The 17758-nt window shown below is 36.6% G+C and overlaps 1 protein-coding gene across 7 annotated transcripts in view; it reads right to left on the bottom strand.

The window, feature by feature from the left end:
• The window catches only part of SYT14 (synaptotagmin 14), a 203216-nt gene that overhangs the window by 48566 nt on the left and 136892 nt on the right, over positions 1–17758 (bottom strand). For all 7 annotated transcript variants that reach the window (XM_027776116.1, XM_006159337.3, XM_014591944.2 and 4 more), the window contains 2 exons: positions 17065–17336; positions 12834–13283 (listed from right to left, as the gene is read on the bottom strand). In XM_027776116.1, coding sequence (XP_027631917.1) covers positions 12834–13283; positions 17065–17336 — 722 coding nt within the window. The remainder of the gene's footprint in view (positions 1–12833; positions 13284–17064; positions 17337–17758) is intronic.

Genomic DNA, 17758 nt, shown 5'->3' with positions numbered 1-17758 from the left:
TTTCTAGGTTCTATAGAAAATACTAGGTAAGTAAAGCAGTCTCTATTCTCTAATTGTCTAATATTTAGAAGGAAGATATAAAACAAGTTCAGTAATAAGAAAATATATGATTGACTCCACAAGCAGTGCCCAGGGCCAGCTGTGGTGGCACAGTGACACTGCTCTGTGATGTTGGATCCACATGGAAGACGGAGGACTGGTTTGTGGTGAACCTGAACACACCATGCATGCCCGTGCTCCTGTCTGGCTGGGCACACTGTGGGTAGGATGGCAGCATGAGATCCTGTTGAGGGTACCTATTCGTCTCTCTCTCAAAAAATAAATAATAAACTTAAAAAAAAAAATAAGGAATGCCAGAGGCAGTAAATGCAGAGATAAAATTCACCATATGTACCTACCCACCCATCTATCCATTCAGCATTTATACAGCAATAACCAGTACTGGATTATGGGTATCCAAAGACAGATGTGCTAAGTAAATCATATTAGAAATAATCTAATATATTTCTGTTAGATGATGTTTAAATTAGATTTTAGAGAAAATCTGATTTAAATTGACTCAAATTATGACAGGGACTGACATTTTGGTATAATATAAATAAAGATGAGTCTCTGATGACATTGGTCATCTCTTTTACTTCAGCATTAATTCCACTATTCTCTGTACTTTGGGTTTTTGATTTTTCTTTTTTCTTTATTTAAATTGATCTATTTACATTTATTCACTGTACATCAATACAGTATACAAAATGAGATTTTTCCATCCAAAAATACATTGTATATTGGCTCAATCAAGGATATTAGCATACATGTTATCATCAACAAATAATTTTTTATATATATATATATAGAGAGAGAGAGAGAGAGTTCCCCCCACCGATCCACTGTCTCTGGTATCTACAGTTGTTTTCCATGCCTTTTCCCCCCACATTTTATTGACTCACTAAAGATCTTAATTTAAAAACTTTCGATAGTAAACACAGCTGATAAACACATAACTATGAACACACGTCTGACTTTAGGCATAAACCTCAGTGAGTAAAGTGAATATACTATACTAAAATAGCACCTAGCTGGGGCTATATAGCTTACTGCAGTCATTAAAAAGGTCTTAATAGGGTTTTTTAGTGTATTTTTTAATTTCAAGAAAAACAGTTTTTAGTTTTAATAGATCAACATCAAAAACTGTTAAGAGAAATTTGCTTAAAACTTAAAGCCAGGAAAAAGATTAGGATTCAGTTCAAATAGTAGGTAGATGAACCTATCAACAGTTCAAGAGAAGACAAAAATCCTTAAACATGGAAATCAAACCATCGAAGAAAATCAGTAATGTTTTAGTTTAAAGTAAAAAAATTTTATTTCGCCAGTTCAGTCAAATGTAATTAATCTCTATTCTACTGATTTTGCAGTGTTACTGTGATCTGATCTTTCCATTTACACTCTGGAAGTTAACATTCATCTCTGGACTTGTCCCTCTCATTAAGCTGGCCCTTCTCTTGGTTGTTTCTTGTATTCTTTTTCTGTGTGTCTGAGTTTGGTTTTCCTGGGATAGCACTCCCTTCAGTACTTCTTGAAGAGCTGGTCTTATGTTGGTAAATTCTTTCAGGTTTGTTTATCTGAAAACGTTTTTGTCTTTTTTTCTCAAATGAAAGATAATCTTGCTGGGTACAGTATTCTTGGTTGAAATTGTTTTTCACTTAATGCTTTGAATATATTTTCCTATTCTTTCTTTGCTTGCATAGTTTCCAACAAGAGGTCTGACATTAGCCTTATGGATATCATTTGAAAGTAACTTGATGTTTCTCTCTTGCCAAATTTAGTATCTTGTCTCTTTCTGTAGTTTTGTTCAATCTGGCTATGATATGCCTGGGGGAAGCTCTTCTTGGATTGATTCTATGTGGGGTCTTTTGTATTTCTTGGGTCTGGATCCTTGAGTGCCTCTCTAGGTTTGCAAAGTTTTCTTACAGAATTTCATAGAATAGATTATCAATGTCCTTATTAGTTTCTTCAACTTCTGAGATACCGATGATCCAGATGTTTGGGTATTTAATGTTATATATTATTACTCATATGTTATTTTTATGGATTATTTTCTCAGTCTTTTTGGTGAATTTTTCTAGGTCAGAGGTTCTATCTTCTACATCTGAGATTCAATCTTCTACATGATTTAATCTGCTTTTGATATTTTCAAAGGACATTGTGATTTCCTGTATTACAGCCTTCATCTCTAACAACGCTTGTTTGATTCTTTTCTATGATGTGTATCTCCTCTTTCAGATCGTGCAAAAACTTCCTCACCTCCTGGAACTTCTGCACTTTCTGGACTTCATTGTCTCTCTTTTCTTGGAACTCTGTTAGCTTTATCACTATGAATATTTTAAATTCTTTATCTGACATTTCCATGAGTTCCCTTGTATTGTCTGGCTCCCAGCTAAATCTGGGGAGCAGGAGGGTGATCAGGGCAGAGGGTCTTCCATGGTCCTAATCCCTGAATGGGGCTGCTCAGAACTCAGATATAGATGGCTGTGGATTGGCTGTCCTGGCTCCTGGCTAAATCTGGGCGGCAGGAGGATGAAGTCTGGGCAGAAGGTCTTTGGTGGTCCTAATCCCCTATTACTCTCTGTACTTCTTTTCTAACATAAACTCCTACTATGCTCAGAATATTTTCACGATGCCTCTTGTACTCCTTATCTGTGATAAATTCCTCCACAACTTTACTTTCTGCTCTGAACCCCCAATACTTTGTTCCAATTGAAATCCAATTCTTTCCTGAGGATCCATTATCTCCTATAGACTTCTCATTCTGGTTATTCCCCTAGACCTGAAGTGCTTCAAAATCAGGAAGGAAAGTTCTTTGCTATATTTTCAAATGGTGCTCCTCTATGAAGTGTGGGCAAGAAAATTATTCTCTGGTATGTAATCTTGTCCTTATAGGTATTTCATTCCCCCTGGAATTTCCATTGCATTGTCTTTTTCATCCTCATTCTCTCTTGCTCACTAGAGGAGAGGACCTTCAACTTCTCTTTCTAGAGCCATTTAATTCAACAGAAATTATTTGCTGAGTGTCACAAAAATTCACTTCAGAGTTTCAACCATGGATGTGATGACCATACTTTTGATTTGGTTCTTGATGCTTCTGTGGCTCAGTGTTCTCAGTTTAATTTTATATGGGTTTGAAACGACTCATTTGCACCCCTCACCACTATAGGTCCCTGACTCTTTGGATTTTTGAATTCTCTTTAATTTCCTTTCATTCATGCTTGTAAATCTGCCATTTCCTCTCAAAATTTTTCTCTTTCTTATACTTTATGAAAAGCACTCAATAGTAAATAAATTAATGTTATAATTCTGTTTTTCATCTTTTTTTTCCTCAAAGTTATAAGCTCATTTTTCTAATTGCCGTCCATGTTATGTAGGTGATAGTTTTTTGGTTTTTTTTTTTTTTTAAGAGATTTTTGCTATAGGGTATATGTGCTCACCAGAAAGAGAGAGACAGAGACAGAAAGTGAGAAATCACTCCCCAGGGGGATGGCCACACTGCAATCCCTTCTCCTCCATTCTCCTCTCAGGATCTTGGGCACACACACACACGTGCCTGGCATGAGTTTAAGTCACCCGGCCCGGGACCCGAACTGTGGTCAATGACATGGGAGTCCAGCGACATAGCCATTAAGCCAACTGCTGGTACCTATAGGTGATAGTTTTATGAAAACCCTTTATCTGGTTTGATTTTTGTTTGTTTGTTTGTCTGTTTGTTTGTTTTACTATAGGGTGTGTTTGCTTGCTAGAGAAAGAAAAATAGAGAGAGTGAAAGTGAGAAATCACTCCTCAGCAGGGATGACCATGCCACAATCCTGTCTCTTCTAGTTTCCACTTGAGACTTTGGGCACACATGCACATGTGTACAATGTTTTTTTTTTCAAGTCATGGGGTCCTGGATTTGAAGCACGCAGTTGGCCATGAGAGATCCACTCATCTTAACCACCACAACACCAGCTGGCCCCAAACACTTTATTATTACGCAACATGGATCACCATTTTTCCAGCTTCCCATTCAAGTTTAATCATTGTCTATTATCATTTCTCATTCAAGAGGCCAATGCCATATTTTGAGTTTTTGATGAAGCAGCACCAATTCCCTGCACTCATTTCTGTATGAGAGTAAGTTTATTCTGAGATAACCAATAGAATTTCAACAAGCAGAGATTTAAAATCCTCCTGTAGGAAAGGATCTATTGGTGAATAGCAAGTAATGCAACATATCAGTAAACACGATACTCAGTTTGTTTCTCTAAGATTGGGAATCTTACTAAAAATGCCACAGGATTTTTGCTGACTCACCAGTCTGGCTTTTTAGTGGTTAAAGCATGACACCAGGTGGTAGGTAGGTGTTCTTCCTGTATGACTCTACATGCCACTCTAGAATTATTGTTTCTTTCATTGAGTGGTTGCTGTTGGTAAATTTTATGGTGATATTCATATTTTTTATTCATTTAACTGGGTATTTGGGGAGAAAAAATTTGTGACAGAGGTTCAACGCAACATCTTTCATTCCCTTCTTTGAAACTAGTTTATGTGTAGAGACCACGTATACCATGGTTTCAGATTCTTCAACTAAACTGAATTTTACAAATTGGTTATTCCAAAGTCTCTAGAAAATCACTGGCCTTGGAATCAGGAAATCTACATTCTAGCCCAAGCTCTTAAACCAGGTAGCCATGAAAAACCAGACAAATGATTGATCTCTCTAAATATCTATGTCTTTATTGGACAATGAGAAAGCTGGACTATGAACTGCTCAACTGTCAGCTTTACTATATGCTTTTCCTTTTAAAAGTCAGTGTGGTTTTGCTTTCTAAACATTTTAAGACAAGACGTGAACATAATAAAAATTTAAAACCTGACTATACAGTAACTTTCTCATAGCTATTGCATCATCCGTTATGTTTATATTACACATTAAAATGAATGAACACGTTAATGTCTATTCACTAAATAAATATTTACCGAAGACTATCTAGGGGTTAGGCATTAAGCAAAATCCTTGGGGCACAACAGTTAAGACAAACATCAAGCAATTATAAAAGGGAAGGTATTATAAGATTCTTAGAAAAGACATTCTAACAACCTAGAGAGAGTCAAAGAAAGTCTCCTGGCGGAAAAGAGTTTAGATTAAAAGAAAGATAATGAGCCTGGAATAGAGTATTTGAGGCACTATGTGTCAAAATATAGATAAATAATATTAATTATAAAGAGCTAGTTGTATAGAGAGAGTGGTAAAAATAAGCCTAATAAGCAGGAGGGTAACACACTTATGCAGAGGGAAAAGCCATAAAAATTTTACCAGCTTGCTTCCTGCCACTAGAATTTTAGGGGGTGTCTAATCACCTCTTTTCACTTCACAGTCCCTATTCCTTTCAGTCCAAGCTGCCAGTGTTTATGCTGATATAATGATTTTTTTTTTCAAAACTCTTGCAGATCCTGTATGAATTCTACAGAGGCCCACTCCATCAAATGAAAGCCATGTCCACAGATTTTTTTCATGAGAATCCCTTTTCTTCTCTGGCTTGTGCTGAGAGTATGAGGGACAGCATATTTAAATGCTTATAAGCCCTCTAGTTCGATAGAAATGATCTGTGAGGAACACGTTTACTCTCTTAGAAGTGTCTTCTGAAATATCTGGTGTGGCTGAATACTTTGATCCTTTGATCTTTTTTGAGGTTTCAGCAAAACCTGTCTATCCTCACCCTCAGCTTTTTGTCTATACTATTTTTTAGCAATCATTTTTGAATTTTAACTTTTTTTGACATCTGAGTAAGATGAGAATTTCTGAGTTCATTAAGTCCTGGCTTGTCGCTGTTATTATTGAACAGTTTGTCCCTTAATTTATCTCTCTCTCGTGTTTTACTAAAAGCATCGAGGAAAACCAGGCTGCACCTTCAACATTTTGCTTGAAAATTTCCTCAGTTAAATCTCCAACTTCGTTCACAAGTTTTGCTTTCTATCTAATGGCAGGAAACAATTCTGCTTAGTTGTCTACAACTTCATAAGAAGGATTCCCCTTCCTCCAGTTTTCAAAATCATGCACCTCACACTTCCTTGAGTCTTCATGGGCAGTTTCTAAATCTGTTCAATCCCTTGTCCTCCATTCTGTTCAAGGTCATTTAAGCTTTCTCTTGCACTTCAAACTTTTCCTCCAGCTTCCTCCAGCCTTCACCCAGTGCTGATTCCGAAGCCATTCCATGTTTTTGCTGTTTGTTATGGCAGCATCCTACTTCGCTGTGCCAACACGTATGTGTTTTCTACTGTTTTTTACTGTTTTTCTTTGTGTTTTCTTACTGTTGCCTAGTAAACTTAGCAGCTTAAAACAACATTCATTTATTACCTCATGTTTGGTAGGTGAAAAATCAAGGAAGACTTAGGAGAAATCTCTACTTAGAGTCTCAAAAGGCTGAAATCATTTTCTGCTGAGCTGGGCTATTTCTGGAGGTTCTGGTGAAGAATATACTTTGAAATTCATTCAACAGCTGAAAGCAGTTCCTTGTGGTTGTAGTAAGTCCTCAATCTTATTGCTTGCTGTTGGCTAGTGGTTGCTCCTAGCTCCTAGAAGGTGCTTTCAGTTTCTTTAATGAAGCTTTCTCTATTTAAGTGAAGATGAACTTCCTTCAGGTCAAACTTCTCTCATGCTTTGAATGTCTCTGACTGCTTCTGGTACTACTCAGAAAGAACTCTGGTTCTAAAGGGCTCATGTAACTAGATTAGGCTCATACAGATTATAATTTTTTATCATTTTTTTTAAGAGATTTTGCTTTAGGGTATGCGCACTTGCCGGAGAGTAAGACAGATAGACATAGCGAGAGGGAAAGTGAGAAATCATTCCCCAAGGTAGATGGTCATGCCACAATCCCTTGTCCTCCATTCTTCTCCAGGGATCTTGGGCACACACATACACATGTGCCCCATGTGAGTTTCAAGCCCCTGGGTCTGGGACTTGAACTATGGTCAGCCATGTGGGAGTCCAGTGACATAACCGCTACACCATCTACTGGTCCTGATAATCTCATCTAAGGTCCCTTGATTGATTTATATCAACAAAATCTCTTTTTTATAATGGAACATGTTCAAGAGTAATGCCAGAAGGAGAAGGTCATGAGGCATCTTAGAATCCTGCCTATGGCATGGGTCATATACATATACTCTTTGTAGTTTTTGGTAAGTAACCCTTAAAAAAAATTTTTTTTTCCAGCTTGTGGGCCTTAGAACAAACAGGCTGCATGCCAGATTTGGCTCACATGCCATAGCTTGCCAACCCCAGACAAGAACAGTGACTCAAACTTGAATGTACAACCAAATTACCTGCAATGCTGTTAAAATATAGACTGCTGTGCCCTGCCCTCAGAGTGTTTTATTCAGGAAGTATGGAAAAATGACTGAGACTGTGCTTTTTAACAAGTTCCCAGGTCATGCTGATACAGTGCTGTCCAGGATCCATATTTTGAGAACCATTTGTCTATAGGAAACTTCACAGGTGGGCCAGAAGCTTATCTATCAAGTTAGAGAACCTTATTCCAAGAACAAACACAAAACAACTACATCAAATAACATCGCTGAACAGCAACTCATCAAGAACTTTATGAATTAAAGCAAGCAAGCCAAGGTTAATTGAGATTTCTATACACTGAGAATAAAACAATGAGTAGGTAGACTCACAATTACCATAGCCACTCTGCACAGAGTATGCTAATGAAGCACAGTTTGTATAGGAAGGGAGTGTGTGCATGTTTTTGACATAAATGAGGTTTCATTATTAATAAATCACAAGAAAGAAACGGAAAGGAATGAATAAATCTAATACGTTGAATGAGAAATAAAACTGGGTTGAGGAAAAAGGGAAAGGTTAATTCAGGCAACTGGGACGAAAATGCCAGTAAAGAAGGAAATTGTGCTTATTCACTAAAAAGAGTGCTACGAGAATAAAGTTATGCATGTGAGTAAAGTCCAAATTGTGAGCGGGATATATCATGATAGGAAAGGTAACTGAGAACCTTCTAGCTTCTGAGCATGGCGTAAGCGATGACTGAAGCAAGTACATATTAAGCCTGGCTATTTCAGGGTTCTTACTTGAAAACACCAGAAGCTACCTCTGACTCATAAAGAGCAGCACTTTATCAAAGGAATGGAGGCGAACGGAGAACCAGGCTAATGGCTAAGCGTCTCAAGAATAAATCCTAAACTGTACTACACAAGGAGTCTGGTAAGGAAACTTCGCTGCTATTTCCACAGGACTCCTAAGTCCAAGGATTTTCCTTCACTGTCACTGTTACAGAGAGCAATGACACCAGCTGCACAAGCAAAGCTGATTTAGAGTTACTATTGCCTCACAATACCAGGTGCCGCCACCATCAACTTCCTGTCAACCTCATGGCAAGATGACGTGAGTGCAGCGTCTGCGTCTTTGCCAGTGTGTATTGGTTTCCTAGTAATGAACATTAGCAGTGGTCCAGTTCACAGAGCTCAGGGCCTAAGACCATGAGATTGGGAAAATGATTTCTATGTCTGGTGCTTACCTTAACTTCTTGAGGTGGGGCTGATTAACTGGGACATCTCCAGACATAAGAAAGTTGTTGAAACGGTATGGCAGACAGAAAACATAATAAATGACCATCACAAAATTTCACATATTAAGATACAAAACTCACCTAAAATGTACACATTTCTGTTCTTACTTCTCTTCTACTACATATTAATAGAATCGGAGTGTATCAGAGATGAATGGAACCTTAGATATCAATTGGTCTAATCCTTTCTTTTTTTTTCTTCTTTTGGAGAGGTTTTCGCTATAGGGTGTGTGCGCTCTCCAGAAAGACAGAGAGAGACAGAGAGACAGAGAGACAGAAAGCGAGAAATCACCCCCCAGGGCAGATGGCCACGCTGCAATCCCTTTTCCTTCATTCTCCTCTCGGGGTCTTGGGCATGCATGCACACACGCCTGGTGTGAGTTTAAGTCACCACGTCCAGGACTCAAATCATGGTCGACTACATGGGAGTCCAGTGAACATAGCCATTATGCTAACTGCTGGTCCCTAATCCTTTCATTTTTCTAATGAGAAATCTGATGTCCAAAATGCTTGGATACTTTAAGTTTACACAGCTAGTTAGAAAGAATTCATGCTTTTTAATTTTTAGCATAATATATTTTTCTATCATGCAAGACAAAGGAGGCTTACTTCAAACTACATCTTCCTTAATATTAAACTTCATTCTTACCCTCAGGGACTCTTATCATTTACTTCTCAGAAAGTCATTTTGGTGACATTGGTCTTTTCATCTCCCAATATATTGATTCAATCAGTTCCTGATAAACTAGCTATGAAACTAAATTTGATAGGCAGAATTCTACTTTTCTATTACTATCCATGAAAATAAACGGAAAGCTTTCATTATATTGTAATCATAGTTAATACATTCTTTGGATTAAAATTTTTCCTTGCCAAAAGGTTAGTATTTTTGCAATGATAATAATAAGAAATTAGCAATTATTCAAAAGCTACTAAAATAATTATGAGTGTACCTCTTACACACACACATACACACACATATATATACATATATATATTTTTTTAATTTTATTTATTCATTCTTTTTTTTTTTTTAAATGTGTTACCAGAGAGAGACAGACACACAGAGAGAGGGAGGGAAAGTGAGAAAGCAAGCCTCCAGGTCCAGGGCTCGAACTGTGGTTGGCAATGTGGGCATGTCAGTGCCTTTACCACCATGCCACCTGCTGGCTCCCCCTCTTACATATATATTATTGCAGCTTACAACATTAGAGTAAAACTCACCTAAGTAAACTATAATTAGAAGATTTCTACATACAGTTGTTTTTTTTTCTTTGGGGGGGAGGGGTTTTTGCTATGGGGCGCATGTGCTTGCCAGAAAGACAGAGAGAGACAGAGAGAAAGAAAAGGAGAAATAAACCCCCAGGGGGGATGGCCACACCACAATCCCTTCTTCTCCATTCTTCTCTCGGGATCTTAGGCACGCATGCACATGCACCCAGCATGAGTTTAAGCCACTGGGTCTGGGACGTGAACTGTGGTCGACTACATGGGAGTCCAGTAACATAATCATTATGCCCATAGAGTTGATTTTAAAAGAACATTAATATTATAGAATATACAAAATATATTTTATGTTGGTATTACATTTTTATGACATGACAACTGATAGGATTATGAGTGTTGGCCTCACAACTCTGGTGTGCTGAGTTGTTTTTGGCACACAAGTTAAAAACAATAAGATTTTGAGAAAGTGGAGAAAGAAGGAAAGAGAGAGGAATAATTAAATGTAGCAATTGAATTTAAAGTGTGTCAATGCAAAGGAAAAATGCTCTAAGAGCAGAAGATGAACAGTTTTATTCAGATTCAAACTTTATGTCTTAGAAGCTATTTACCACTTCTTCCTTGTTATGTCTCAGAAATTTACAGTGCTGTTTTGAAAAAAAAATCAAATCAGACTATAAGTTAATATATGCAATACAAGTACATACAGAAATTACTTAGTTTGGGTAGAGATAAAATTATTTCCTATGGTTTCTCTTTTCTATGAAATGAATATAATTGATATAATTGGGAAATATAATTTGAAGTAAATAAGGCAATCCAAAATACATACCTCTTGATGATAATGTCTTTTTCCTCTAATTTAGATATTTCTATTTAAGGAAAGGGTGCAATTTCTACAAAGTAACAATTCATCCCTAAGACCAAATACTGAGAAACTTTAAAAATCACATGAATAATTGCAAGGTACTCAATTTGATAAAATAAAATTTGTTCTTTCCCCTTGAAATACTGATACCATTTTATTAATAAAAAGGCATTTTCCAAAAGTAGTAATTCTGAAGATTTTAAATGATAATGAATTATTATATAAAATTAAATCTTATAAGCCTATATGGACATACTATATTTACCATTGTCTTTTTATCTTCAGAGATACTGAAATCATCCATTAAATCGATATAGTCTGGCTGCCAGGAGGTGGTGTGGTGGTTAAGGTATACTGGACTCCCAGACGGTCAACCATGTTTCGAGTCCCAGACCTAGCATCTTGAAAATCATGCCTGGCATGTGTGTGTGCGTGCCCAAAATCCTGAGAGGAGAATGAAGGGACTGTGATGTGGCCATCCCCTCAGGGTGTGGGAGGGGAGGTTATTAATTTCTCACTTTCCCTCTCTCTCTATCCTTTTCTCTTTCCAGAGAGTGCACGCACCCTATGGTAAAAACTTAAAAATATAAAAAATTTTTAAAAAAAGAAGAGGGGCCAGAAGTTGGTGCAGCAGTTACATCGTTGGACATAAACATGGTTGACCACAGTTCAAGACCCAGACCTGGTGACTTTAAGCTCAAGGCACATGTGCGTGTGTGTCCAAGATCCTGGAAGGAGAATGGAAGAAAAGGGATTGTGGCATGGCCATCCACTCTAGGGGTGATTTCTCATTTTCTCTCTGACTGTCTTTGTCTCTCTCTGGCAAAAACATGCACATTATGGCAAAAATCTCTCAAAAAAAAAAAAAAGAAAAAGGAAAAAAAAAACAAAAACCCTAGTATGTTCTGTAGGTGAATGAAGGTCATACAAGATCAAATGCTGCCTGGTGAAAATGCAATGGTCATCTAACCTTGAACTTATGCATACACTTGTAAAAGCTCAAAACAATCCTAAAATATCATACCTTTTATTTAAAAATATAAGTTTATTCTAAAAGTTACATATTTGTTATAAAAATGCTTGTTATTCAGTATAACAGGAATAAATAAATCATAATTTGTATTTATGATATTTTCTCATCCTCTAAATAATTACGTGGCATAATATATCACCGTGGTTTAAACAAATAATGAAGATATTCCTCCCCTGTGATTTTCAGTGTCTTGGGAGAATTTAGTTAAAGATATGAAGAGATTTTTTCTTTTTCTTTCTTTCAAGGCCCTCGCCACAGAGCACAAGCCTGAGACAGAGTGAGAAAAGCGAGAAATCATCCCATAGTGGAGATGGTCACGCTACAATCAACCTTCTTCAACCCTCCCCTCAGGATTCCGGGCATGAATGCATATGTGCCTGGTGTGACCCCAAAGCCTCCATGTCTGCAACTCATACTACGATTGGTCATGTGGGAGTCCAACCCCTCAACCACCATGCCGCCCATTGGTCCCTTGATAAGACATTTTTATGTAATTAAAATCCAGAGAAAAAAGGAGAAAGAGAGAAATAGAGCAAACTACTGGGTTAAGTGTTCTCCCAAAGATATTTCAAAGCCTTTGTTTAAAAAAGGTGAAGTACAATAAGGCCAAAAGTTTTTGAGCTATTAAATAACTTGGTAGCAGTTTTGGAAAGATCAGCAGCCTTGACCTAGGCACGTGGAGGTATTCTGTACGAGTAAATAATTCCTCCTGCATAGTAAAAAAGATACGGGCTAGATAATGCTTAATGTACCACCCGGTTCTAACTTGGAAAGACAACAATACATTCTACAAGGAATTTATAATGACATAATCATTTAGGTAACATCTAAGACCCCGGGCTAAAACTCTGTGAAGGATAAAATAAAATACATAAAATAAATTATGTATATTTTTCAAAGGTAACTTTTGTAGATAAAAAATTATACCTACCTATCCAGTGCTTAGAGATTTTTCTTTTTTGGTAAAGGTATGATTACTATGTGAAAAACAAACTAAGAAAGTTGCTGGGTTGGTTTAGATGTTAAAACTTGTATATATTATATACCATGAACACAAAAATGTATTCAGGCCATTTGATGAGATACTCACAGAATGATTGTAAGAAGGTTCCAGTATCACAGGTAATGACATTTTCCCTTGAAGATTCAATTTTGTTAAATAAAAAATTTTTTCCCCCACAATCTTTTCTTTTTTCATGCGATGTACACCATACAGTCTGAATCGAACTGCATAATTTCCAATCATCTCAGATTCAACGTGATTAAATTTGAATGTTTCTGTGAAGACAGGGCATGGTCCTCTCTGGATGCTGGTTTTCGCTCTCTGTTTCTTTATAGGTAGGAGAACAAGGTGTACTTGCCATGAATTGCCACCTGTCCTGTTATATGTTGGGATGTCTGTGACAGCTGTCACCGTTACCAGAAGCTTCTGTTCTTGTGAGTCATAGTCAAAAGTCACATCCAGTGTGCCATATTTAGCTTCTGGCTCAGGATCAAAAGGTTTAGGAATCTGTGAAGATGATCCTTGAGCTGATATATCCTAAGAAAAGAAAATTTAAATGTTTTCAATTTTTAAATCTAGCATATAAATAAATATCTGATATTTCTTTAGAAGAAGGGATGTGAAAACAATTTTTACTTCCTGACACAAAGAAAGTTTGTCAACTATAATAAAAAAAAGAACTACTCTATAGGGCTAGAGTGATATAAGCAATAAGGTAAACTAAAAAATTTATAATAAAGATACATTTAGAACTGAATATTCATCATGACAATTCCGAGGAAGTTGCACATGTTTCCATAGGTGAGAATTTAAAATACATACTTTAATGTGTATCACTGTTTCTCTTGTAGGAAACTACCAGATTTCACTTTCAACATTATAAACAATGCAATTGGCAGCTCAATATTTGGTTAGTGAGAAAGAGAATATAAATACAATTATAATGATATTGAAAATTTTGTTCTAAAAACCCCTATCTGAAATAAGAGTGTAAATATATTTAGACTTAAACATCAATGGAAATGTAAAAGATGGAATTATAAATACAAAGACTTCAAAATATTTGCAACCAAATATTTATTCTTTATGACCGAGACCACATTTACTTCAATTTTTACCCACATTAAAATATTATTAAATATTAGTTAGTATTAAAAATGGCAGAATACACATCTTGAAAGCTGAAAAAGTGTAGCACACATACACTATAGAATACTCAGCTATAGAAACAAGGAGACCCTGCAATTTGATACAAAGTGGACTGAATATAGGAGATTTAATGTTAGGTGAAATAAACCAGATTATGACAGACAGGCATTGTATGCCCCTGCTCAATATATAGAGAATGTCTTCACTTTATGGCAGGAACAGAAAGACTAGAAGATATAACAACAGAGACAGAAAGTGCAGATAAATGTAAATCATCAATGGAGTCCGTGAACTCCTTGCCACGGGATCCTTCTGGACCTGCTCTCCTCTTTCACCTCAATTGTGTATTCAGACAGGCTCTAAGATGTTACAGCCTGAATTAAACCAAGAGGAAAATAATAATTTTTTATTTGATACAAAAAGCTGCTACAGGAATGCAATACAAACTTGAAAAAAGTGAACTGTTTACTAGCAAAGGCTATTAGCATTCTGCATCTAAGTATTTATGTAATGTGTATTTGCTATAATGTTTGAATATATCAGTTCTACAGAAGACACAAAAACAAGCAGGATGGAGAAAATGTGAAAGAACTCAGGACAGGTAACAAGTTAGCAGCTTCTGAAATATAAGCAAAAGTCATAGAGTGTTAACTATAGATAACGAGTATGGAAGTAGCTGTGAGATAAAGGCAGAACTCAGAAGATATACTAAATATAGAAAGTAACTAAGTTAATAGCCTGTAAACTATGCCAATGAAACATGGACTAAATAGAATATAAGGTAGAATAATGAGTGTTATCAATAGAAAGAGATCATGATCATGTCACCTATGGATGGATGGATGTCATCCATGTACTCTACTTACGTAACGTAGACAAAACCTACATCTGTTTAGTAGGCTAACTGGCAAATTGCAGTGGTGGCCAGGCATACTTGTCTCTAAATTTCTCCCATAAAACAAATGTGTGCTGTTGGCTCTTGGTATCTTTGGTTAAATCTCAACCCTGGCTCTTGTTACCACATTATAAAGAGGAAGGCTGATGGACAGAGACAGAGACATTAGGACAGGATGGAAGGTATTGCACAAACCCAGACTCACACAGTGAGGTCTGCTTATACCTACTGACATTCTATCCTAGATGTGTTCCTCTATCTCGCTTATTCCTCCTAGTTCTTGCATTGTATTTGAAATATATTAAAACACACACACACACACACGCCCACATACATGCATAGTAAGAACACCTTAATTCAGTCTTTGAGTTCTCTGGAATAGCTTCACTAGTGGTGAACTTGAAGGGTACCACTCTATCAACCACCCATCAATTTAGATCATAAGAAGAATCATGTAATATACTTGTTAAGAGCACTGTTCTTATAGTCAAGCAGAGCTGGGTTTGAATTACTATTTAAGTGCTGCCTGAACTTGGACAACTCATTTAGCTCTATGAGTCATGATGCTTTTCATTTGTAAAATGGAGAAAATAGTTTTTGGAGGATGTGGTTGTTAGAATTAAATGAGCTATATACAGTTCAGAGCAAAATTCCCGTCACCACTGATGATAACTATGATTGTTAATTCTATAATCTGGGCTTTGCTATTAACTTGTTGGCTAACTATAACACATAGTTTACAAAACTATGAAACATCTACCCCAAATTTGTTTAGTTGATAAACACAAGAAACATTCATTGTAAAAAAAATCATGAAATAGTGATATGTTAAACTTAAGGTACCAACATAGAATTTTCTTCTAGATAATAAGATACTATATTTCATTAATATAAATAGTAGAAAAGTAGGAGCAAAATGTTCTTAAAATTGTAGAAGAGCCAACTAAAATTAAGGAAATTCTATCTACAGTGTAATTTTCTGTATATTGGGGAACTACCCCCACTATTAAATTTTTGCGACAGACCAAAAAATTCACCTATTAAGAACATAGACACTATAGTATTATTGAATCTTGTCTGAAACAGAAGTTGGAAAAAGTTGTGATCTAAAATTTGAAAGAGGGGGTAAGTGGTGGCATGGTGGTAATGCAACTTGACCCATATGAGGAAGGTCCTGGGTTCACATACTAGAACCTTCTTCTATGTGCTGGGTGGGTGCATATGTGCCCCAGATCCAGGCTGGCTGAGACTAGGGGTGAATTTTAACTGTGACATGAAGGTTCTGTTGAGGGACTCTCTCCTTTTCTCTCTTGGAAGAAATAAATATATTTATTAAAAAAAGAAAAAGCAAATGTTGAACTTGACATGTCTTTAAAAACTTAAACTTGAATGTAAATCCTAAGAAAAACACTACCTTATGAAAACCTCTAGGTTATTTTTATAGCGTTCCTCATTGTAGAAAGAAGCAAACTCTTTTATTTCTGGAGGACATATGTGCTTGCTAGAAAGAAAATTTTCCAATGGGGTGTGGTCATGCTGCAATCCAGTTTTCTCCATGTCGCCAGCCTGTCAGGACTTTCGGCATATGCACCTGGTATGGTTTTCAAGCCTCGGGCTGATATTTTAGACATGGTCAATCATGTGGGATCTGGTTCCGTATGCACAGCACTTAACCACGGGGCTATGGGGCCAGCCTATAAATCCTTTATAAATCATGGCAATGCACTGGAATTGCAACAAAATTTTTGTTGCCATTTTGCGCATATTTTTGCTCCAAAATAAGTAACTTAAAACTCAATGAACCAGTCGCTCTGAATACATGATGTCATAAATTCAAATCTCACTGGCAAAGCTCATCATCATGTATCCCTTTCATATTCCAAGACATGCAAATACAGTAAGATTATTTCCAAAGACCTGTGAAACATTCATGAGTAACCTCCCAGTAGTAAAAAAAAAAAAAACTCAAAATAATTAAAAAGAAATAGTGTCCTAAGATAGAAGACAAAGATAAATAATTCTAGAATGTCAGTTAAAAACAAAAACAAACCCCGAAACACCCATCTTTAGCTACCCATCTACTATTGGTAGAGAGGAAGAGAACGAAATTAGGAAACTCTGATCAATTTGTTGGATAAAGACTAGAATAAGGATGGAAACTAGTACCATAGCCAGAAAGAGAGAAAATAGTAATAAAACCAATTTTTACCAAGTGGAGGAGCACAGTGTTCAAATAACATTTCATTTTCAGTTTTCTGGGTGGTTTTTACTTACTTCTGGGCTCAGGACTGCAGTGCTGTCACTTGGAACGTCTTCTTCATATCCTTTATTGTGAAAGCTTTCTACTTCATGGCCTGTACTTCCTTCACTCGGGCACTTGTTATATGAGCATCTTGGACTGTTGCTGCAGTGGGAAAATTCACATTTACTGTCCCCAATTTCTGAGGGTGTGCATGAGAGATGGGGAGAACCACTGTCATCCTGATATGGTGGTGGCTGCAATTCATCCAGTGGGGGTGTTCTTCTCATTCTCTGAATGCAGTTTCCTGATAATGATTAAGAATCTGGTCACTGTTTCCAGTTATCCTCAGTATGCGGTACAGTCTACAAAAACTGTAAGTAACTTAAAAACGGGGTTAAAACTATTGTGGCAAAGTTAACTATCAGATTTAATAATGAGTGTTCTTCTTCCCCAGTTCAGATGCCGGCATAAAATAATTGGGTGACTCACTGATATGCACAATAAGATTAGGAAAAATAAGTCATTTACTAAGAAAGACCTTGTTACACAACATGAAAATGAGAGAGTGGCAAATATTAGCTAAATAGTTGGTTCTCTCTCTCAAAACTGCAGCGTACATACTTCATCTATTCCTTTGTGATCTGTGGCCTCTCTGGCCTAAGTGACAAAAATATGGTAGGTAAAACCAACATAAAAACCTCACCTATTCTCTTCAGTTTCTGAGAT

The sequence above is a fragment of the Tupaia chinensis genome, unplaced genomic scaffold (genome assembly GCF_000334495.1).
Source record: "Tupaia chinensis unplaced genomic scaffold, TupChi_1.0 Scaffold000627_1, whole genome shotgun sequence".
NCBI lineage: Eukaryota > Metazoa > Chordata > Mammalia > Scandentia > Tupaiidae > Tupaia > Tupaia belangeri.
This window is presented reverse-complemented; position numbering and strand designations above follow the sequence as displayed.